This window comes from Cucurbita pepo, chromosome 11 (genome assembly GCF_057944985.1).
Source record: "Cucurbita pepo subsp. pepo isolate OVF chromosome 11, ASM5794498v1, whole genome shotgun sequence".
NCBI classification, from domain to species: Eukaryota; Viridiplantae; Streptophyta; class Magnoliopsida; order Cucurbitales; family Cucurbitaceae; genus Cucurbita; species Cucurbita pepo.
Window position 1 is genome coordinate 1,766,167 of NC_141808.1, and position 22,756 is coordinate 1,788,922.

At 34.7% G+C, this 22,756-nt stretch overlaps 4 protein-coding genes across 13 annotated transcripts; 2 read left to right on the forward strand and 2 right to left on the reverse strand.

Annotated features, from left to right (window-relative positions):
* The first annotated feature begins 629 nt into the window (after window positions 1–629).
* Window positions 630–1,931, forward strand: LOC111805485 (UPF0481 protein At3g47200-like). The gene has a single exon (XM_087128724.1). The coding sequence runs from the start codon at window positions 630–632 to the stop codon at window positions 1,929–1,931; it is 1,302 nt and encodes a 433-aa protein (XP_086984850.1).
* Window positions 1,932–2,700: 769 nt separating this feature from the next.
* LOC111805486 (CRC domain-containing protein TSO1) lies at window positions 2,701–8,557 on the forward strand. Of its 5 annotated transcripts, none has more exons than XM_087128583.1 (10): window positions 2,701–2,939; window positions 3,207–3,364; window positions 3,441–3,531; window positions 3,616–3,771; window positions 3,862–3,987; window positions 5,568–6,323; window positions 6,403–6,501; window positions 7,601–7,667; window positions 7,769–7,922; window positions 7,993–8,557. In XM_087128583.1, the coding sequence occupies exons 1-10, from the start codon at window positions 2,847–2,849 to the stop codon at window positions 8,444–8,446; spliced, it is 2,154 nt and encodes a 717-aa protein (XP_086984709.1). In that variant the 5' UTR covers window positions 2,701–2,846; the 3' UTR covers window positions 8,447–8,557. The 5 variants fall into 5 exon arrangements, with proteins under 5 accessions (XP_086984709.1, XP_086984710.1, XP_086984711.1 ...); XM_087128584.1 differs by having other exon boundaries at window positions 3,868–3,987; XM_087128585.1 differs by having other exon boundaries at window positions 3,733–3,771.
* A 123-nt stretch (window positions 8,558–8,680) lies between these two features.
* Window positions 8,681–12,536, reverse strand: LOC111804872 (uncharacterized). Of its 3 annotated transcripts, none has more exons than XM_023689678.2 (10): window positions 12,352–12,536; window positions 11,606–11,697; window positions 11,402–11,516; window positions 10,474–10,510; window positions 10,309–10,378; window positions 10,080–10,184; window positions 9,584–9,734; window positions 9,391–9,473; window positions 9,191–9,284; window positions 8,681–9,105 (listed from the first exon to the last, which is right to left on the reverse strand). In XM_023689678.2, the coding sequence occupies exons 2-10, from the start codon at window positions 11,634–11,636 to the stop codon at window positions 9,009–9,011; spliced, it is 783 nt and encodes a 260-aa protein (XP_023545446.2). In that variant the 5' UTR covers window positions 11,637–11,697; window positions 12,352–12,536; the 3' UTR covers window positions 8,681–9,008. The 3 variants fall into 3 exon arrangements, with proteins under 3 accessions (XP_023545446.2, XP_086984714.1, XP_086984715.1); XM_087128588.1 differs by lacking the exon at window positions 12,352–12,536 and adding an exon at window positions 12,215–12,278 and having other exon boundaries at window positions 11,606–11,695; XM_087128589.1 differs by lacking the exon at window positions 12,352–12,536 and adding an exon at window positions 12,007–12,054.
* Window positions 12,537–15,627: 3,091 nt separating this feature from the next.
* Window positions 15,628–22,695, reverse strand: LOC111805310 (peptidyl-prolyl cis-trans isomerase CYP95). Of its 4 annotated transcripts, XM_023690314.2 has the most exons (14): window positions 22,536–22,695; window positions 21,988–22,114; window positions 21,657–21,711; window positions 21,226–21,314; window positions 20,897–20,921; window positions 19,863–19,901; window positions 18,792–18,909; window positions 18,486–18,613; window positions 18,008–18,383; window positions 17,653–17,771; window positions 17,333–17,528; window positions 16,557–17,243; window positions 16,376–16,444; window positions 15,628–16,186 (listed from the first exon to the last, which is right to left on the reverse strand). In XM_023690314.2, exons 2-14 carry the CDS (start codon window positions 22,063–22,065, stop codon window positions 15,883–15,885), a joined length of 2,283 nt encoding a protein of 760 aa, XP_023546082.2. In that variant the 5' UTR covers window positions 22,066–22,114; window positions 22,536–22,695; the 3' UTR covers window positions 15,628–15,882. The 4 variants fall into 4 exon arrangements, with proteins under 4 accessions (XP_023546082.2, XP_023546085.2, XP_086984622.1 ...); XM_023690317.2 differs by lacking the exons at window positions 21,657–21,711; window positions 21,988–22,114; window positions 22,536–22,695 and adding an exon at window positions 20,741–20,795; XM_087128496.1 differs by lacking the exons at window positions 21,226–21,314; window positions 21,657–21,711; window positions 21,988–22,114; window positions 22,536–22,695 and adding exons at window positions 20,741–20,795; window positions 21,043–21,081.
* Window positions 22,696–22,756: the final 61 nt, after the last annotated feature.

The window sequence follows — 22,756 nt, forward strand, 5'->3', positions numbered from 1 at the left end:
CATAGTATGACTTCACTTTGATCTTCCAAAAAAGCATCGAATGGAAATGTATTCCAACCCATGATCATACTTTAAATTAGCAGATGTAGGACAAATAATAGTATCTACGTAGCTTTATATAGGCAATTATTCACATCTTTCGTCGAAAATCATTGCAGTCTAAAAAAGATCGACAAATGAGGAACGTTCAAGACTAATAAAATTAAAAATATCAACCCATAAATTAAAAAGTCGAGATGATATAGTGTCATAGAATATCTGAAATGTCTAGCATAACATGCCAACCACTAAATAAATTGAAAATTATAAAAGTCTACCGTGTGAACAAGTATCAACGAATAAATTATCTCCCACGTCATAATGTTAGTTTATGCATACCCTTGCCTTTAAATACCCTTCCTTCCTTCCCTCCCTCACCATCATTTACTACCAACATCTTCTTCCCTCTATTTTCAGGCAAGGTACTTCTTCCTTTCTCACCTTTTTTTTTTTGCTTCCTTAAATTTTTGTTGCTTCCTTATATATAAATTATTTAGTTTGAGAGCCCAACCATTCGCCCGAGTTCATTTCTATCATACGTGAAAAATAGTCGAATTGGAGTTCATCAAGCAAACGACATACCTTATAATATGTCAGAAATTAGTGAGGTTGACCAATTTTGTGGTAATATCGTGATATCCATTGAAAAGATGTTAGAACAACTACCTTCTGTTAATGCAGATTGTACCATTTATCAAGTTTCGAAACAACTACGCGGGATGAATAATTCAGCCTACACTCCTCAAGTCATTTCCATCGGTCCATTTCATCATCGTAGTCGAAATGACTTAATAGCCACAGAACAATATAAGCTTCAAGGTCTTAGTAACTTTCTACATCGTCTAGATAACAAAATGATTTCATTGGAGTTTCTAGTGAAAACTACTCAAACTTTGATGAAAGAAGTCCGAAATTGCTATGCAGAACCCGTAAAGATGAGTGATGAAGATTTTGTTAAGATGATGCTTGTGGATGGTTGTTTCATAGTGGAGTTCTTGATTCTATATTATGAGCAATATGACCCAAGTGCATTCTCAAAAATTCAAAACAACGTAGATCTTTCCTTCTACAAAAGAATTCCTCATATATATATTGATTTGATTAAGCTCGAAAATCAAATCCCTTTCTTTTTGCTTCAACATTTGTTTGACCTCGTACCACAAAATTATGCTCCCTCCTCGTTTATAAGACTTACATACGTGTTTTTACAGTGTGGATTGATATATAATTATTCTCTTTCTGATGCATCATCGATAAAACCAAAGCACTTTGTTGATTTCTTAAGCTTCTTCTTTGTCCTCCCTACAATGCCTCCTCGACACAACATTAATGATAAGAACTTTATTATTCCTCCATCGATAACTGAGCTTTGTGAGGCTGGTGTCACCGTCAAAAAAGCCAAAAATGCAAAACATATAATGGATATAACCTTCAAAAATGGAGTTTTTGAAATTCCAACTTTATATATTGATGATTACTTCGAAACCATGATGCGAAATCTAATAGCATTTGAGAATTTGTCCATGGAAAATTACAGATGTATTCAATATGTGTCATTACTGGATTCTTTGATATGTACAGAGAAAGATGTGAGTTTACTTGTTAAAGCCGAAATCATAATCAATGATATTGGAGGCAATGATAAAGAAGTTTCAGAATTGTTTAACAATCTCGGTAAATTTGTCATAGTCTCAAATTGTTACCACTTCAACGATATTAGCAATGCTTTACATAGACACTGCAATAGACGATGGAATAAGGCGAAAGCTTCACTCAAGCATAATTATTTCAATACGCCATGGGCTATTGTTTCCTTCTTTGCAGCAACTTTACTCATTGTTCTAACCCTCCTTCAAACTATATTCTCTCGTGTATCAACATTTTCTAGCTAGCCAAAATCATATATGGTATATTATATTTATCTTCTTTCATATAAATAGTATATTTTATTTACTTTTTAAAAAAAATGTAATTAAAATATTTAGTACTAACACTTCAGTAAAAAGTATACTAATGAATACTTTAAATTTATTTTTTACCACGCTTTAATTTGTAATTTTTTTAGTTAGAAGAAGTAATTTTTGGACATGATTGATTAACAATTTACCTTCACCGGACGCCTTCAAGCTTTGGATAATTTTTAATTTAATTTTCTAGCTTTAATATGAACTCAAAAAATATTCTTATCAAATAAATGAAATTAATTTATTTTTGTTTCTAAATCACCCAGCCTAGTTGAGTCCAATTTGTAAATATTAAAAAAAAAAAAAAAAAAAAAAAAAAAAAAAAAAAAAAGAAAAAAAAAGAAAAAAAAGAAAAAGCGTTTCTATTGTTTGGTTAAATTCGTGGGCCGATTAATGCAGATCGTGGCTCAGCCGCTCAGGCCCAAATAGGCCACCAGTAATCCTTAGGCCCAAATAGGCCACCAGTAATCCTCAGGCCCAAATAGGCCACCAGTAATCCTCAGGCCCAAATAGGCCACCAGTAATCCTCAGGCCCAAATAGGCCACCAGTAATCCTCAGGCCCAAATAGGCCACCAGTAATCCTCAGGCCCAAATAGGCCGGCCCAAATACCCACGGATAGAATTCCCGCTATCTTTTAAAAATATCTTTACGTTCTCCTCTCACAATCGTGGCTCAGCCGAAGCCGATCGCCCATTGCCCCTCGCTCCTCGCTCCTCTCTCCTCGCCCGCCTTTTCTTATTATTGAGCACAACAATTGTCGCTTATATTTTATAATCAGTTTCAATCCAAAATCAGAGAGTTGTCTTTAGGTTAAAGACAAAATTTAGCTTTTTCTTTCATTATGGATTCACCTAAAACTGTTCCATTTACTTCCACGTTAAGCACCGTCTCATCCACTGCGACTCTTCCCACTTCTCCATCCGAATCTCCTTGGGTTTGTACTCTTTCCACCGAATTTTCGTTCTTCTCTTCCCATGATTTCTCTTTTCTTTATGTTCTTTGATGTATATGGATGGATAGTTTCCGCATAGTAAATAAATGCTTCTTTTTTGTATTTTGATCTGTCAATGATCTAAGGATGATCTTTATAGCGATTCCAGGGCGGATTCATTTTTGGCTTTTCATTTGTGTATAATGATTTTGTAATTTGTCGGTTTCTTCTTATTTGTCAATCATCCATGTATTCAAATTTCGAATTCAGGATTCTTTTTCAGAATTCGTCGACAACATATTTCTAATAGAGCCCAACCAGAGTAATTATGGAGCAGCCACGGGATTTATCGAGGATGAATCCCTTCCTTTTGTATTTTCTTCTCCAGAGTTGAATGCGGAAAATGTTGAATCACTACTTCCGAAAAGGTTCTTGATCATTGATCGCTGATACCATTATTCCGTTCCGTTCGACTACAAATTACTTATCGTATTTTTTATCCAGGACTCCCAATTTTGAGTCATCTAACACTGCACAAACTGAAGCCTACTGTAATCCAGATCTTGTGGACGATATCTTGGCGGAGTTGCAAGAGGTCTGTATGTTAATTCTGTATACTCATTAAACAAATGTTTATGAGAACTTCAGCCTATTAAGATATGTGGATGCCATACTGAAGGTTGCTGGGACAAGCATAATCCAAGCCTTTTCTAATAAAGATGAACAACCTGAAGTTTGTGAAGAGCAGTCATGTTTTGATTTCTGTAGTAACCAATTTGATTTATCCAACTCACAGGCTTATAAGGAACAAGGGAATGAAGATTTATGTGAACAGGTAACTATTTGGTGTAGCCATTCATCCCAAAATACAAGTAGTTTGAATTCTCTGCATAATCTTGTATGAACTGATCATGAACACTTGAAGATGCAGGATGGTAGTGCTATCTATCAGGATTACTCAGATTTTGTGCCTCATGAACGGTTATGCAATGCTACTTCAAATGGAGCCTATGAATGCAATAGCAATGATGCATTTTGGAGAGCTTTTCAGGTTCAATGTCATACTGATTGGATGCTTGATATGGAAATGATGAACAAAATTAACTTCTTTTTTGGCTTAATTCAACTGATTTGAATCGATCAAATATAAAGAGATTGAGTCTGAATGGTTTAGCTGTTGCATGTCATTTGGTCATTTGAAGGATCTTCTATGCATTGGTGTCCTAGTTATGATACCTGAGTGCAGATGGCATGCATTGATTATGTCCCTTCAGATTTAAGCAGATATGTTACATTAGATGGATTAGATATATAGCACAGTCTAAATAAATGCAGTTCATATGGTGTTGTATCATAATATGTTTTGGAGTTTAGGCAATAAATTCTCGATAATTTAATTCCCGTTTGATAACCATTTGTTTCGAAGAAAATTAAGCTCAAACACACCACTTTTCTTTATTAATATCTTTGTTTTATTATCTACTTTTTAGGAATGTTTTTATTGGAATATCTTTTGGTATTAATCTTCGAAAGAATTGAACGAGGAGCCGTATGAGGTGAAAATCTCATGTACGGTTCTGTCGAGTGGCTGTCGAGTGGCAGTAAGGGTGATTTATCTGTCAACTTTTCCACTATCACCCCCAAAAAACCAAACTCTGCCTTACGTAAAGTTGCCAGAGTACGCTTAACCTCGGGATTTGAAACCACTGCTTATATACCTGGTATTGGCCATAATTTACAAGAACATTCTCTAGTCTTAGTAAGAGGGAGAAGGGTTAAGGATTTACCCGGTGTGAGATATCACATTGTTCAAGGAACCTTAGATACTGTCGGAGTAAAGGATCGTCAACAAGGGCGTTCTAGTGCGTTGTAGATTCTTATCCAAGACTTGTATCATTTGATGATGCCATGTGAATCGCTAAAAACATGTGAAGTGTATGGCTAACCCAATAACGAAAGTTTCATGAGGGAACTTGGACATATAATAGTTTTGTAAGAGGTCTTGGGAACATTAATGAAAATTGGACTTTAGATCCCACTAGGACTTTCAATCTCACCTATGTTTCTCGGACTTTCAATATATATTTTACCTTATCTTCAGATTTGGTTATTAGTAATATTTTATTTATTTCTAAGATTTAGTTTAGAGCGTGTATCCTATTTAAATCTTGTGAACATTAATGAAAATTGGACTTTAGATCTCTCAAATCTCGTGAACATTAATGAAGATTGGACTTTAGATCTCGCTGTGACTTTCAATCCCATCTATGTTTCTCGAACTTTCAATATATATTTTATCTTATCTTCAGATTTGGTTATTAGTAATATTTTATCTTATTTCTAGGATTTAGTTGACCGCTTGTATCTAATTTAAATCTTGTGAACATTAATGAAAATTAGACTTTATATCCAATTGGGACTTTCAATCCCACCTATGTTTCTCGGACTTTCAATCTCACTTTTATTTCTCATTCTTAACATGTTATATTATTCTTACCCGTTTTCAAAATCAAAACCAAAATTTTAAAATCTTGTTTAAAAAAGAAAATCATGGTAAAAACAAGTTCAATTTGGTTCTAAAAGGGAGGAGCCTTTTAGTTGTAGTTTTGCTGATGACAAATGTTGCAACAGGTTGGTCAACCCCTACACGGTATGCGTCAACGTTACCTTCAATCTAAAGAAGCTGCAGCCAGTGCTCCTCACAACAATTTTCCTTCAAATTATACAATCAATGCTGATATGACAACACAATATCCATGCTTGGTTGAGGACACAGAGCTCTCAGTCATGAACTTTGAAGCAACATTTAACAACAGAGTACCAGCAGCAGCCAATTCACCTCATTTGGTGCGGACACCACTACGTCCTACATCTGTTGGCAACCCTCTCTTGCAAGCTCCCAAGCCTTCAGGTATAGGGTTGCACCCAAATAGCGTCATTTTGGAGGCCTGCAATGCTGTTGTAGGACGTACCAACAAGGCCATTTCATTACCAAATTCCTTCATTTTGGAGCCCTGCAATGCTGCTGTCAAAGCCGAGACATCTGAAACTCCACATGACACAAGAGATTCTGACTTCAACCAATCCCCTAATCTTGAAAAGATCAGTAAAGTTATTCCCAGAAGGAAAAGGAAGAAAAGCTCAGTCAATAACAATGGCGATGATGCAAAACGTTGCAGCTGCACAAAATCAAAGTGCTTGAAACTGTATTGCGATTGTTTTGCTGCTGGGATGTATTGTTCTGAGAATTGTTCTTGTCAAGGATGCTTTAACAAGCCAAAAAATTTACGAACTGTTCTTGAGACGAGGCATCAAATTGAAACCAGAGATCCACTTGCATTTGCTCCAACAGTTATTGAGGACCGTAATGAGATTCCAGTAAATAATGTGAGTGGTAACATGAAATTTGTTTTTTTATCATTTTAGTTCACTCTAATATAGCTGTTCATTGTTGATTTTTCCACAGGAGAACGGAAGCCTATCGACTCTATCCTTGGCTAGACATAAAAAAGGTTGCAAATGCATAAAGTCTATGTGCTCTAAACAATATTGCGAATGCTTTCAGGTTTATTACCCATCTCTATGTAATTAGTTAAATTACATTTAGTTTGGTCTTTCCATTTTAAAAAATTGTTGTGGATGGTTGAGAAGTAGTCCCACGTTGGTTAATTTAGGAGTTGAATTATGGGTTTATAAGTAAAAAATAGATCTCCATTAGTACGAAGTCTTTTGGGGAAGCCCCAAAAGACCCAAAGTAAAGCTATTTGAGAGTCTATACTCAAAGTGGACAATATGATACTATTGTGGGGAGTCGATTCCTAACAAAAAAAAGCGCCCCAAAAGACTCAAAGCAAAGTCATGAGAGCCTATACTTAGAGTGGACAATATGATACCATTGTGGGGAGTCGATTCCTAACAAAAAAAAAAAAAAAAAAAAAAAAAAAAAAAAAAAAAAAAAAAAAACCCAAAAAGGCCCAAAGCAAAGCCATGAGAGCCTATGCTCAAAGTGGACAATATAATACCATTTCATTGTGGGGAGTCGATTCCTAACAAAAAAAAAAAACCCCAAAAAGGCCCAAAGCAAAGTCACGAGAGCCTATACTCAAAATGGACAATATGATACCATTGTAAGGAGTCGATTCCTAACCCAAAAAAAAAAAAAAAAAAAAAAAAAAAAAAAAAAAAAAAAAAAAACCAAAAGACCCAAAGACCCAAAGCAAAGCCATGAGAGCCTATACTCAAAGTGGACAATATGATACCATTGTAGGGAGTCGATTCCTAACAAGAAAAAAAAAAAAAAACCAAAGCAAAGCCATGAGAGGCTATACTCAAAGTGGACAATATGATACCATTGTAGGGAGTCGATTCCTAACAAAAAAAAAACTCCAAAAAGCCCAAACCAAAGCCATGAGAGCCTATAGTCAAAATGGATCATATGATACTATTGTAGGGAGTCGATTCCTAACAAAAACGTCTAAAAAAATTTTAAGCTTACAAATATCGTATAGAACTTTAAATTTTCAACCTTTTCTTAAATTAACAAACGTATTTGATATAAAAATTGAATCTTTAAGTTTTCAATTTTTCAAATAGGCTAAACTTATAATTTAATCTTATAATATCGACTTCCTTTCGTACCATTCTAATTATGATTATCTTCGAAGGCTAATGTTGGATGCACAGAGAGATGTCGATGTAATGACTGTAGGAATGACCATGGCAAGAGAGAAGGTATGGTGTTCTTGTGATGAGAAGCTTTGTAGCATCATATGATAGATCATATGATCTAGTGAACTGCATTGAAAAACAACTTAAATTTTGTGCGATTCCAGAGGTGGTGCCAACTGGAAAAGCTGATGTTGGAAGCGTGGAAGGCAGCTTGATCTATGAACATGATGCGACGGCATTAAGGAAAGATATCTCCCCTTCTGAGTTCTATAGTCAACAACTCAACTCCCCGCAAACACCATCGTTCCAATACTCAGGGTAAGGATCTATTGGTATGAAGGTATTTTTGTATCTGAATTGTTTCTAATTCCTTTTTCCTTTCACTTAGTTACGAAACAGATCCCCTAAAATCCTGGATCGTGCCCGGAATATGTCACCCCTCACCCGAATTTGATACGGCGAGCTCGTCTACTCCAGATTGCTACGACAAGTTTGTAGAACCAAACACAGACATAATGGATGCAAATTCTTGCCAATGGCAGCAGCAGCAGCAGATCAATTCAACGCCATTCATACCATCCAAGCCAAAGGGTTGTACAAGCATGTCACGTACCGACCAGCTACGCATTGGAAGTAGTTCACCCGACACGCCCCCAGTTCAGGAAGGCAAGACGACGTCCATTAATGGAGGCTCACCAGAAACAAATATGGTGTTTCCCCCTCATTATGGTAACAACGAATATGAGGTTGGGATGAATAATTCTTTGGGGAGGATGGAGCGCCGTAGATATATAGTGAAGTCGATGCCTCCCTTCCCGCACCTCACCCCACGAGACATATGAAGAGCAGCAGCTACCAGTGACTCGAGTGCGAGATGATTGAGCCACAATGCCAAGCCATTGGATCATAGAGGAGCAGTGTAGATATGAATACACAGCTTAGGTATTATTTGAATTTTGTTGTTTTTTTTGGGTTAATTGTGCATTGGATTGATTGATGGATTCTTTTATTTATGGAAATGTGTTCTAATTAAAGTAAATAGTTGAAATAAATAAATTTCATTCATAAAACTAAGATCAGTGGTAAGTAGGTAGTCATATATAGATTTAGAAAAGGGTTTATATTAGATTACAACATTGAAAATTTTCTCAGATTCGTATACCCCCGAACTTAGACTAAAAAACCGAAGGCGAAAACGAGTAAAACGTGGACAGTAACTCTATCAGATTTGCTAAAGACCAGAAACCAGAAAGGCAATGGTTTATTCTTTACTAACGAAGCAACCAAAACTAACTATGATCATCCGTTCTGCTGCCCCTATGATGCTCGAACGTCTCTACCATTTTTGTTACGATCCTAAAAAATGGTGTTCGTTGTTTACCTCCATGCTTCTCTGCAACTTCTTCAGTGATCGACCAACCGTACGCCATCGAGTGCTAAAACGACTGTCAGCCAATTACAAACAACATCCATCTCCTCAGGAATGGTGTAATGGCCCAGCCTGCATTGCAAGATCCCATCTTATTTGTTACTTACTATCAGACATACAAAAAGAGAAGCACTAGAAAGTCGAGATACGAACATACCCGTTATAGGATTTAAATGTTAGATTGCGAAATCCAGATGAACTTAATGTATGTGCAGATTTCTCCCCGTGTTTGTAAGCTACGACATCGTCACCTGTAACCAACCGCTCAGTAAAATTCAATAGGATTAAGGGAATTGAGAGAAACTATCTCTCTCACAAGAGTGCATTAATGCTTTAACCCGTAAACTAGCAGTGTACCTGAACCATGACAGAGTAAAATGGGCAGGGACGCAGCGCGCCTTGCAGCTTCGTGTGACATACTGACCTGGTTCCTCAAAGATCTACAACAAAAAAAGGCTTTGATAAAGAACAAAGGCCACCCGTGTAGGCTTTCTCACGACCGTGCACTGCGTGTTTCGGCTTCTTCATAATTCACAAACAAAAATCAAACCTTGAACAGGGAAGCCAGCCACTAAGCCCAACAACTGCACTAAGGTTAATAGGGTATAGGTTTCCATTTCCATATTGCCCAAGAATACGGCATGACGCAGAGTAAATAGCAGTTGCAGCACCCATACTGAAGCCTCCAATACCCAGTTTAACTGTTGGTAAGAAAAAGAGTGAGAATATGACAAATTTGTATGCCAAACACCAAGTATCATCTGTAAAAACGATACGAGAAGGTAGATGAAACCTCTATCTATACCTACCTACGTACAATTCATAACTGTTCTTCGTTTCAAAACCATATATATGAAATGGTTTTAAATGAGAACTACCAGTTCGAGTCCTTGACACAACAATAACGAGTAATCTAATACGAGATTCTATCTCTCTCATACGTGACCAACCAGAGGAGTATCACACCAATGATTAAGTTCAGTGATTAAGTGACAAACAGCAAGTCAGCTGGGGGGAGTTAAAAAGCTTTTCAAGAAGAAACATACTATCAGCAGGTTCTGTAGACAAAAGATTAGCAACATGCGATGCTGCAGCATCCAAGCCTTCTAAATCATCAGGAGACTCCTCTGAAATATCTCCCACATCAAACCCTGATACGAAACGGCAGAGTACCTCATAATTTAAACTAATTCCAAGAATAAATATATCGTTTTCATACGACGAATTTGGCTCATAATTTTAATAAACTTGCTTATGAAATTTGGATAGTCTTACATGCAGTGCAAGGAAATCCACCAAATAACGTCACAGGACGAGTAGGAGCAGTAGGACAAATCCACTTAATCTGCAACAGAATTCGTAATTATTATGTTAATTGATCATATTAAACAAATCCCAAAACTTAATGACAATCAAGGTTACTATGTTAAGTAGCCTTACGTTTGGTAGAGGAAGAGTTTCCAAGAGCTGAGACCAACTGAAAAAATTTAGAAGTAAATAAATAATAAATTAGATGTCCAGATAGGCTTCCAATAATGAAGAAACCAGCCCTCCTTTAATGATGTAAATGTCTGATATCAGCTAGCATATGATAATGATCATTATTTTATATTGATTTTGAATTTTTTTTCTAATTATAAAGGACAGAAAACATGACGTTACCTTCCCACTTAAAAAGAAATCAGAATAAGAATCTCTAGTAAAGGCATATAGAATTTTTAAAACTTTCTATATATGAACATACACAAGAAGATAGGGCAAGACATTGACATTTTCTCACTCAGCCACTTCTTCCCTTACTTTTGGCATGGAAGACAAAAAGAAAGTCTTCTGCTCAGATATAACCCACTAATTAGGATGGAAAGTTTGTAAGTTACATGTAATGCGCCATAGAGTTTAGTGAGTGTTTATACTCAAGTATGTAATAGCCCAAACCCACGGCTGGCCGATATTGTCCTCTTTGGACTTTCCTTTACAGGCTTGCCCTTAAGGTTTTAAAACGTGTCTGGTAGAGAGAGGTTTCTGCACACTTATAAGCAATGTTTCGTTCTCCTCTCCAACCGACGTAGGATCTCACAATCCACTCCCTTGGGGGCCCAGCGTCCTTATTGGCACACCGCTAGCAGATATTGTTTTCTTTGGGCTTTTCCTTCCGGGCTCCTCAAGGTTTTAAAACCCGTCAGGTAGGGAGAGGTTTTCACACCCTTATAAGTAATGTTTCGTTCTCATCTCCAACCGATGTGAGATCTCACATAGTACCTCAAAGTGTCTTCTTAACCTCAAAGGAAGTCAACCAGAAACTAGTAACATAACTCTAATAAGCTGGCTAAACAGGAAGGAGAACGTAAAGAAGATAAGCCATTAGTACCTTGACCCCTTATCACCAAGGCCATGTAACCAAACAATAGTTGCCTGATGCTTCCCTTTAGGCCTGACCACATGGGTCCTCCCAAACTCAAAGCTCATCCTGCCTGTTCTACTACCTGACATAATGGAGCAAAAATTAAAGCTAGGTAGTTAAGCTTGCTTGACAGTAAACCAATAAAACAAAATGAGCAGAAAGCGAACAAACCAGAACCCATAGCAGAGCTGTTATAGCTCATTGTATTTCCACAAAAATGTTGGAAGCAAGACAGGCCACAACTTGGGCGTTGGAATTAGTTCCTGCAATGAAGAGTTTTAGAATTGACCAACTGTATTTATATGCACTTGGGAGGGCTGAAATGGAACTAAAACCCATGAATTTTCCATTGGCTACTCCTGATATCACATCCCATAAACAGCCTCCAAAGTCCTCAAATACTAAAAAAAAAAGTGAAAGGCATCTCAAAAAAGGAAGAAAAAGGCAAGAAATCTTTATGGGCAAAGAAGAATCCACAAGAGATTAAAGCATCGATGCAGAAAACGAGCTCTGAGCTGACATAGCCCTTCAGTTCATAATGCCACAGAGGGAGCAACAAAAAGAGGGATTACGAGGGCAAGAGAGCGAGAGGCAAAGAATCTATGCCCGTGAACGCAGGACAACCCACAAGGCTAAAGCACTTCAACTACAGCAACACCAGAATATAGCAACTAATCAAAATTTTCAACCATTTTTTATGCAAAAAAAAAAAAAAAAAAAAAAAAAAAAAAAGGTATAATACAATACATAAAGAATGAAAAGACAGCCATCAAATTACAGTCCTAAAAGTTGAATGTTCAAGCAAGCATTGATGACGGCGAGAATTCATAGGAAAGATCTGGACGGATTGCTTAAAATTTACTTAAATATGAAGAACAGAAGCAGAAAGTGAAGAGGATTTGAGGGTTTTTATTTACCAATTACAAAAAATTAGGGGTAGAAGTGTTTAACGACCCGAAAAGCATATCGGCTTTTCCAGTTTCTGTCTCTTTTGTATAAGCTTTGCCTTCGCGTCCCTTCACACTGCTTTCTCCTCCTTCTTCTTGCTTTCTTTTTATTCCGTTGTTTCCTTCGTAATACTTCAAACGCCGAAGGGACTAAAGTGGCCCAGAAAGTCCAGAAACAACGGCTACTCTCTTACACAATGGGCTTCCTGTGAAATTACCTTTTTGCACCCCCTTGCCTTCTAACTTCCTTGGTTTTTAGGGAACGGCGTGCATGAAATCTGTAATTTCAGTACTTTTTTTTAATTAACCAAATAAATATATGTCAATTATACTTTATAAAAAATTTAATAATAGATATTATATATTTACCATATAAAAGTGACACTGTTTAGATACTTTAAAGTAAAAATAATAAAAGATTAATACAAAAACAAAATTATATTTAAAAATAGAATTTAACTAGAAAATTACCTAAAAATATTATATATTAAAAATACGTGTTTGGAATATAATTATCTAATCAAGATGGAAGAGGAAAAGCATTCGAGAAAGTACTTTTCAATCGTGTGATGATGTTTTCATGAATATGGCTTACCAGTCTGAGACTTTTTTCCTTTTTGAAAATTCGATTATATTTTTCAAGGTTAATTTTAAAATTTAAATGCATTAAAAATAATTAATTAATTTTTTTTTTTATAATGAAAAACATAGAAGCACAAAGCTTCTACTTTTCTTTTCATATATATAAATTAGTTACATATTGTATATAAAAGAATAATGTTTGTATTTTATTTTAATATTGTATATAAGTTTTAATAACATTTAGATTATCAAATTAGTATTTATATATGAAATTACATTGTTAACAAATTAATAATGATATGAATAATACTAAATTTTGAAATAAAAATAAAATAAATATAAAATTTTAGGAACTGATTAAAAAAAATAACTACGTGAATATTGTTTTTTTAATTTTTTTTAATTAAAATTAGCACTTTAGTAACAAAAATTGATATTAACTTTTAAAAGAATGCTTTAATTTTAGACTTTAAGGAAAGAGAACATTTTGTTCATGCTTGCATTTATATTATGCATATAATTTTGTTGTTTGTTTGAATATAAACTTATATTTTTAGATCTATTTAAAATTTAATTAATGAATTTATTAACCTTTTCGTACTATTTTCAATTCCGAATTACAATTTTAAAAAAATATTAGAATATGCGGACTTTATTTTTTTTGGAATCAATCTTTATTACTGGGAAAAATAAAATAATATTTAGCTTTAGAATTTTTTTTTTTTTTTAAAAAGGAAAGTATCATGCTACTTAAACACGTGTCGTTTCCTTAATGCTTTACAAAAATGCCTTCGGAAATGATTTACAATATTATTTAAGTATTTATAATGTAACTTTAAATGAAAATTTATTTTATCTATTTTATGAAAAACAAAAATTTGAATGAATAATTCAGATAATGTAATTGAGATAATTATTTGGTTGAAATTTTTAATATTGAAAGATTTAGTGCTGAATTTTCTTTTTAAAAAATTAATCAATTTTTTACTCTCTCTTAATCATTATCCTGATAAATTATATTAAATACACTTCAAAATTAGTATTTTTTTCTGTGTCTAGAAAAGTTAATTTTATTTTTAAAATATTTTATTTCAAAATTATTCCAACATTAGTAACTTTTTAGAAAAAGTATTTACTCAATGCATTCTTTGTGATAAAAAATTCAAATTTTCATTTTTGCCTTTTTGAAAAAAAAAACATATTCACACATTTTATTTAAATCATAATTCTAAAATGATATTGAATTTTGTGTTTACTATAAAGGGGAGATTTTAAATTAATAAGAAAAACGTTAAAAAAATTTAATAATCGAAATGTGATAAAGAGAGATCTTATCCAAATTTGAAAGGGACATACTGATAAACATTTTGTAGTAATACCGAATACCGGACACTATGTACTTTGAAAGAATACTACTAAAACCAATGATAAAAGGGTTGAAAAATTGGTCAATTATAGAATGAATGGCTATGCAATACAGCTAAGAATCATAGATCTCCTTCGTTTTCTTCCATTCTTTTAGATTCTTCTCCAAATTTTTGAATCAATTTCAACCCTCTAAATCATTATATCTTTCAACTTCGGCTAAAATTGAAATAAAGGGTTTTTTGGGGAATTTTTTTTTATAAAAAACGCTATATATTTTCTTTCAGCTCAAAGAATCTTCATAGGATTGTATAATATTATATTCTTGTGAGGAAATTCTTTTGAGTCAAAGTTATAATCAAATTTAAAGATAGCAATATCTCCAAATTTTAAAAAGATAAAAGGAAGGTTCTTTACAAAAAGAGAAAGGACTTTTTTTTTTTTTTCATTTCTTTTAAAAAAGATCTTGTAATGAGAATGAATTCTCCCGGTTACATCAATAGTCCAATCTAAAATATTGCGAATACAATTTTTCGTGTGCTAAGAATTTTTTTTCATATCAAAAGATATTTGTGTTTTTTTTTCTTTGACAGGATGGGTATTCAATGAATAAGTTTATATATACTATTAACGAGTGAAATTTCAAAAAAAATATTTTTATTTCTCCAAATACAGAACGTAAAAAATTTGTCCTAATCAACTCAAAAGGTCAAACTTCTCGTAATAAAAAATTGACATTTTGGCGAAAAAAGCCTCTAAAGTTACGAGGCACTTACTTTTACTTTGTTTAAAATTGGATATTAAAAACCCCTACACACTTTGCTTTTGAAAGAAAAAGTTGTCAACTCTTTGATAATAAAAACCTAAGATGGGATTTGATCTTTGGAATAATGGGCGATGGGACTAAAATAGATCTCTTCGTCACCTTTCAAATCCTTTTATTTGTATATAATAAGATGCTGTCGCCACTACTTCATTTCATCTTACATTTTAGATTAATCTAATTCATACGACGCTTTGGATTGATATTAAACTATATGAATTATATACAAATTTAGTGAATATGCTTTCTGTCGAATATAATTTGGTAGTTTTCATATGATTTTGGCATCTTCAAGTTGACGCACAACGAACAAAACACTAAAGAAAAACCATGAAACCTTTTAAAAAAACAGATGCTTAGTTTAGGAATCTTGAATTCGTGTCATTTAAAATCGAGCTTAGTGCAACATATATATATATATATATATATATATATATATCAAGAACCTTGTCCAGATAAATAAGAGGTAAACGATATTTTGGAGAAACTAGAACCTTAGATCAACATGAGATATCGAAATCGCCCGAAACTGGCTAACGACTGTAAACATGCAAACACTGGTGAATACCCAGAAAAGAAAATGATCCAACATGCAAACACTCTATATCCTACGAGATGTACTCTGATACAAATCTAAGCCGGGTTTAATACAAAGGCTAGAATGCATAATTTATGGTCTCCATGAAATCATTAAGGTCCTTTCTTTCTTTTAATGATCTTTTTACCTTCTCTTAATCTGGAGATCCATCACCGTAAGAGACCAGGCCCTTCTTCCCTTCTGGGCTACCAGAAGGTGACCTGGACCTATCTTTGCTCGTTCTTCTTGGGGATTGTGAATCCGCAGGGGTTCTTGATTTCGATGGGGATCTGCTCCTTGAAGAAGATCTCCGCCTAACGACTCGAGGAGACACACGAGACCTGGATCCCTCAACTGGGGAACGGCTCCTAATAGGGCTTCGACTACAGCTATAACGACGACTACGGTAACGAGGACTACGAGATGCAGAGGGAGTCCTGCTTCTTCTGTTTCTGTATCTGTATAAATGAGAAGTTATCAAGCAACATAAGAACAAAACATGTAACAGTACCATAGGGGCACTTGTACTTGTTTAAAAGATTAAGGCTTTATGTTGGTCTATGTGTCAAATGAGAAGAAACTCTTATGTTCATGAATAGATTCAATTCAGAACTTAGATTGTGAGAAATAATAGAGAGATGACAGACCTTAGCGGAGATCTTCCTCTAGGAGGGCTTCTATAGCGCCTAGGAGAATATCTTCTGTAACTTGAATATCTAGTAACACAAGCAAGCACTTAAAAGATCATTTCTCTGAGCTGTTCACTTATAAGCATAGAAAACTGGAAGTGTGACATTAAACAAACTGAACATGATCAAAAAAGCTCACCTGTCACGTTCAACTCTTCCACTGTAACGATATGACCTGACAGGAGATGCAGAGGGTGTTCTGTATCTTCGAGCAAATGAATAACGCTCACTAAAACCACGCCCCCTTCTGATGCGCTTTGAAGATCCTTCTGGGGAAACACTTCTTGATGCACTTCTCCCTCTATCAGATGCAGGTGACCTTGGCCTACGGATGGGAGTAAGACTCCTAGAGTAGCTCCTTCGATTCCTAACTGGTGCTTGAGGACTTCGACTGATACTCCTCCTAGAAGGCCCCCTACCTGAGCTTCTGCTCAGACTCTGACGAGACGACCTCAATGGACTTCTGCTTACACTTTTGGAAACTCTTGCAGGACTCCTACTAATTGATTTTCTAGAGGCTCTTCTAGGTGGGCTCCTGCTTGGACTTCTTTGTAGATTGGATCTCAAGGGGCTTCTGCTAACTCCTCTCCGAGGCCCGCTTCGTAATGGGCTTCTACTGATACTCCTACCTTCCCTTCCCATACCCGGGCTCCTGCTACCATTTCGAAGAGGACTTCTGCTAATGGTCCTGCTCCTCAATGGTGCACGAGGCGGGCTTCCACTAATACTTCGACTCCTGCTCATACTTCGTTTCGGACTAACACTGCGACTCTTGCTGCGACTAATACTCTTACTCATCGTCCTTCTAGGACTATAGCTTCGACTCCTGCTCATCAACTTTTAATAAAATACCAGATCTGGAACAATTGTTAAGCACAAAGAATAACTGAGGCATGACAAGAATGGAGAGTGGACCTAGATTTTCCAGGGTGGTCGTCTACAATATCAGGTTGTCTTTCACAGCATCTGTCAGATTTAGAATTCACTTCAGCAATGCCATTGCTCCTTCGCTCACCATTCTCCTTATGGGATCTCTCCCCATCATTTTCCACCATATCTACCTCTCCTCTCCTTCTATGGCAGGCATCTGAGGCTTGAGGTACATCTTCACCTGCAGGATATCACAAAAACAACATGATGCGTGCAATCAAGCAGTGATTGGGAAGAATTAGAGATGAATTGAAGAACCCATCATCATATTCACCAAGATCAAGGATGAAGGGAAAAAAAATTACCAGGTTTCACTGACAAGCCCTTACGGTTTATATCTTTCCCTTGAACATCAAGGCCATCTTGCACAGAAGTGCTTCTGCTTTTGCTGTCACTTTCAGTATCCGTAAGACTGTCCAAGGCCCTGGCGATGAAAAAAAAAACTCAGTATTAGATAATGCCCATCTTGCAGTCCATATTAACTCACTTAAAAGCATGCGTAGAAAACCAAAGGACATGAACCAAACAATCAACTGTATCAAGATCATACATTTTCAAGCTCCTTCCCCCCACCCAAACAAATAAAAAGAAAAAAAAAAATCTTGAAGAATCAGAAAAATAAATAATGAAGATATACTTTTAAGTCATAATATCAAGAACCTTTTAGATTTTCTTTTAGACTTCTTATCATGCCTCCATCTCTTTCGGTCACGTCTTTTATCCTTTCTTTTACCACGTCTATATCTGCCTCTCGTAGAAGCCTTCTTTCTCTTTCTAGACCTGTCATCACTGGAAGAACTTTCAGAAGAAGAAGACGACGACAAATCTGTGTCAGAATCACTCTCAGAGTCGGAGTCTAATTCCGAATCAGATGAACTATCTGAATCAGATGTGTGGTATCTTCTCTTCCTCCTCCTCCTCTCCCTTGTTCTTTTCTGCTTTCCTCTTCGCTTTTCTTCATGACTATCGTCATCTGAAGAAGTAATCTTTCCTATTTTCATTTTGTTTATCTTTCTTTTTTCTGCAAAACAGTCAACTAACTTAAAAAATGGCCTTAGGGTCGACAAATTAACTCACAAGAAACAATTCACAATAATAAAATAAATAACAAGTTATCAATATGTTTTATAATTCCTACCTTCATTAAACTCGCCACAGTTGACAATTTTCACTGTAACAGTTGGAACACCATCCTCTACATCCACACTTTCTATCTTTTTCAGTACGTCAAAACCCTGGACAAGTTTTCCAAATACTATATGCTTCCTAAAAGAGCAGTACCGGAGGGGGAATGAGAGATCAGGTCAACATAAATAATATGATAACTTTACAACACATCAAACTTCTATTCTCATCTATATAATATGTACAATAGTAAAAAAATAATTTTTTAAACAAAGACATAATAACGATAGTATATTAGCGCAATACTACACTAACAAACCTGTCAAGATGATTAATGGCCTTAAATGTGATAAGAAAATGGGAGCCTAAAGTGTCACGGTCAGCAATTGCCATCGATAGAAGACCAGGTCCATCATGTTTTAGCCGAGGAGGTTCATCTGTACTAATTTCAAGCATTTGTTACTCTCAATTTTACCAAAATAGCATGCACATTAAAACTCTTTTGATGGCTTGTGAAACTACAATCAATTGTGCAGAAAACAATATCTAAACAAAAGGATGCTTCTGAAAATCAATATACTAAGCATGAGTGTACACTTTAAGAAAGCCACGCAGTAATGGTCACAATAAAAAAAATAGCGCGAGACACTACAGCCTATCCCATAAAATTACAACAGATGGATTAAGATCATATCATGTCAAGAAACAAGAGAACCGAAACAAGATTAGTATCACTTGTAGCAGTTCTTTCAGTAAAATGTCTTCAAAGAATATAAAGCAGTAATTTACTTATAAAAAGGAAACCTATCAATGTGGGGGAAGAACCTCATAGAAAATAAAAAGTGGGGCTCCATGACCTGTATTTTCTTAGTTAACAAAATAAGTTTTATCATGAGAATGAAATAAATCTAAATTAACCTAATAGATATAGAATACTATAGAAATCAATACAGCCACCAAAGTTTTTATTAGCAGCCCCATTCCATAATAGCAAGCATGCAAGCAAATTAAGAAATCAAAGTATGTAAAGAGGCAGTACCACAAATCATATCAAACCAAAAATTATAAGCATATCAAACCAAAAATTATAAGCATACTCCTCATATTGTCAATAATAAAATTTGAAAAATAAAAACACACATTTTAAAGCTAAAAAAAATAGAAGATTTGCCTTCAAATCTCTCAAGCTCAAAACTTAAAGATTATTCACATTGGGACAAGACTGATGAAAATTTCAAAGCTCATTTCAACAAACAACAGACTTCTTGTCCCTAACCAAACCATGCATTAACTCAATAACTACACTAGAGTAATACAAGCAAAATGAAACCGTATTTAAACTTCCATCATGAAAAGCATAAAAACAATTTTCAGAAAATGCAAAATTCACCTGGAAACTTTCCACTGTATATGCTCTCTCCAACAGTACCTGAGTAAGATAAGAGCAGGGAAGAATTAACTTTCATCATCATGTAAAAACCTACGTACAAGTTAATACTGTCTACAGGTCAGTGTTCTTACTTCTATAGAATAGCAAAGACAATATTCAAACAACTTTTCAAAGAAACCACATTCTTGTAAGTCCTCAAAGAAGATGTAGTTACCAGATGTCGTCCAGCACATTACATTTAATTGATACAATCTTCAACAAGGTTTCTCAAGAAAATAAAATAAAAATAAATCCAACGGCAGCTATCAATAAAAATAATAATAATAAAGACATTGCTCTAGTTTCCAATAGCAAGGCCAAGAAAAGGGCAACTTTATTCAAAAAGTAAACTTAGTTAATTCAACTCTTTGATACATGCAAGAATATCTCCAATCACAAGATAGACTAGCTCTTCAACGATTCACTAGCTACCAACTATCAACTAACGATCATATAGAACACAAGCATGTCTACCGAACAAAGTGTAAATGTAAAAAAAAAATGCAATGAAACTCAGTTATTCATCAATACAAAATATATTATTAAACTATCCTACATTAATCTGAATTCTTAATCTCTTCGTCAAAGAGATGGAGTGGAAAAAAATAGTAACAGGTTGTTGCCTAATGCATTTCTTTTTAAATTCAAAATTCAAGTTACAGTTTAACTAGGTAACTAACATATAATTTAATAGCAGCCAGCTGAATCAACCAAACATAGAAAGCAACCAATGTGCATGAATAAGTTATTCATTTTACTCCCCTTGCCAGCACAACTTCAAAAAAAAAAAAAAAAAAAAAAAAAAAAAAAAAAAAAAACTAAACCTAAAGGTGCATTACCAATTTCAAAGATTGGTAAGGGCATCTCTACCCAATTACAGAGCCAAGTTCATTGCTGTAGCATTAAAATACATGTGAAAAAAATGAAAGAACAATTAATATAACTTCAACAGACAATCCAATGAGAAAAATAAACAGGCCAAAGAAAATACATACCATCTCGTTTGACAAAATCTCCAGCCTGGAAAGATATGGAAAAGAACCATTAATTCATATTAAAGAAAGAATATGACATGTCTACAAAATACTTGGGTATCAATGAGAACTAAGTAAAAAAATATGGACAGCTTAACAAGTACAACCTTAAAACTACATCACAAGAAAAGGATTCTTGACCATCAGCCCTGTAGCCTACAGCATAAACAAGGGTAACTGACTAAAAAAAGACAGACCACTTCTAAGGTACATTCAACTAGAAAACATGGTTACAGCCAATATAAAATCTGTTATATTTGGGGAAGATGACCACCCCGATGTAGACATACCTGTGCCATGGAACCTCTAATAATCCGATGAAAAAAGGATGCCTTATAATGTAGTGGTCTTCCCGTTTTTCGGCCAACTCCTTTCTCTCCTGAAATCAAAATAAAATATAAGTAATCCAAAATTACATAAATAGTTATATAAAGGAGAAAGGCAAGTTGTTCACCATAATAATTAAATAAAATACATTTTACCGCAAAGATAGTATTGCCAACATTAGTACTCCAATAATAACTCAGTGGTGAAAAAAAGAAATATTGCTAAACATACATAGTTCTACAAGATTATTATATATGAGTAAGATAATATGGTCTGTAACACTACCAACATCATATTCTGCAGTCTGATAATTATTAACGGTTGATAGGATATGAACAATGGGAATCTGGCATTTGCAATAACAACAAACATTAATATTTAGAATATGATTTACCTGTACACAGAGCACGAAAATTCTCAGCCGTTTTTGGAGCAACATCATAAAACAGCTGAAAATTATGCAAATGAAAGAAAAATTAAATATGTAATCATGCAAAAATAACCATATTGAAAAATTAAAAAGGAACATAAAAGTATAATTAACCTTTTCTTCAATTAAAAAAGGGTTTCCCCCTTCTTGTAATTTCACACTATCAATAAAATTGCTTCTTATCCAAACAAAATAATAATAATAATAATAACAACAAACGCTGCAATAAGTATCACACAAACAATGGCTTTAACTACTTAATCCATACATTTGGCAGGTGCAAATAGGAAACTACCTCAAAAACCATTGTTTCCTTGGGGTCTCCATCAATTGAGACATCCAGAAAAACCAATGGGTTCTTCTTCTTTGTCATGTTCTTCTTTCCCTTCCTTCAGCTTCAAATTTGTACTACAACCATATACCTGATTGGATGAGTTGAATGCAAGTCACTACGTTAAACCACGAGGCAAATAAACACCAGTCGTTCATCAACGTCAAAAAGACGCAACACATTAACAAAAATATTCTATACGCTCGCTAAGTCGGGTGATCAAGAAACAAAATCAGCCGATAAAATTTAATTTAACGCATCAAAAACTATCAGATAAGTCAATTTGGCGCATGCAAATATTCGCGGTAAATTAAATAAGTGAACAACTAAATGCAAATCCTTAAACCCTAAATAGAATTGATACTCTAAAGTACAAAATCGCGCAGAGAAACAATACTAGCCGCTCAAACAATATAGAAGATGAACTTTGATGAAATAGATTTTCAAGCATACTGCATGATGCACAAGCCATAACGAAAACTAAAATTAAAGGGGGCAACCAATAAACTCACCCGCCTCAAATGAAAGAGAGTTCACGCAGATCAAAGAAGAATTGCAAACAAATGTTGACAAATTACGGATTGAAGTATGAGAACCCTAATGTCACCTGAGAAATGCAGAACCACAGAAAAAAAATAAAAATAAAAATAAAAATAAATAAAACAGTTGAACCCAGATGAGCTCAGAGAGATGGACGATGTGTAGGCTAATACATGCGGATTCATTGTTTTTG

Excerpts from the sequence above, each read along its gene's own strand:
- LOC111804872 (XM_023689678.2), bottom strand. The coding sequence starts at position 11,636 with ATGAGCTATAACAGCTCTGCTATGGGTTCTG. Across the intron at positions 9,735-10,079 it reads GTCTACAGAACCTGCTGATA|TTAAACTGGGTATTGGAGGC; the intron begins GTATGTTTCTTC and ends TCTTACCAACAG. Across the intron at positions 9,106-9,190 it reads ACATTTAAATCCTATAACGG|GCTGGGCCATTACACCATTC; the intron begins GTATGTTCGTAT and ends CTTGCAATGCAG.
- LOC111805485 (XM_087128724.1), top strand. The coding sequence starts at position 630 with ATGTCAGAAATTAGTGAGGTTGACCAATTTTGTGGTAATATCGTGATA.
- LOC111805310 (XM_023690314.2), bottom strand. The coding sequence starts at position 22,065 with ATGACAAAGAAGAAGAACCCATTGGTTTTTCTGGATGTCTCAATTGAT. Across the intron at positions 18,910-19,862 it reads ATACAGTGGAAAGTTTCCAG|ATGAACCTCCTCGGCTAAAA; the intron begins GTGAATTTTGCA and ends AAATTAGTACAG. Across the intron at positions 16,445-16,556 it reads GGAAGAGTTGAACGTGACAG|ATATTCAAGTTACAGAAGAT; the intron begins GTGAGCTTTTTT and ends TTGTGTTACTAG.
- LOC111805486 (XM_087128583.1), top strand. The coding sequence starts at position 2,847 with ATGGATTCACCTAAAACTGTTCCATTTACTTCCACGTTAAGCACCGTC. Across the intron at positions 6,324-6,402 it reads ATGAGATTCCAGTAAATAAT|GAGAACGGAAGCCTATCGAC; the intron begins GTGAGTGGTAAC and ends ATTTTTCCACAG. Across the intron at positions 7,923-7,992 it reads CCATCGTTCCAATACTCAGG|TTACGAAACAGATCCCCTAA; the intron begins GTAAGGATCTAT and ends CCTTTCACTTAG.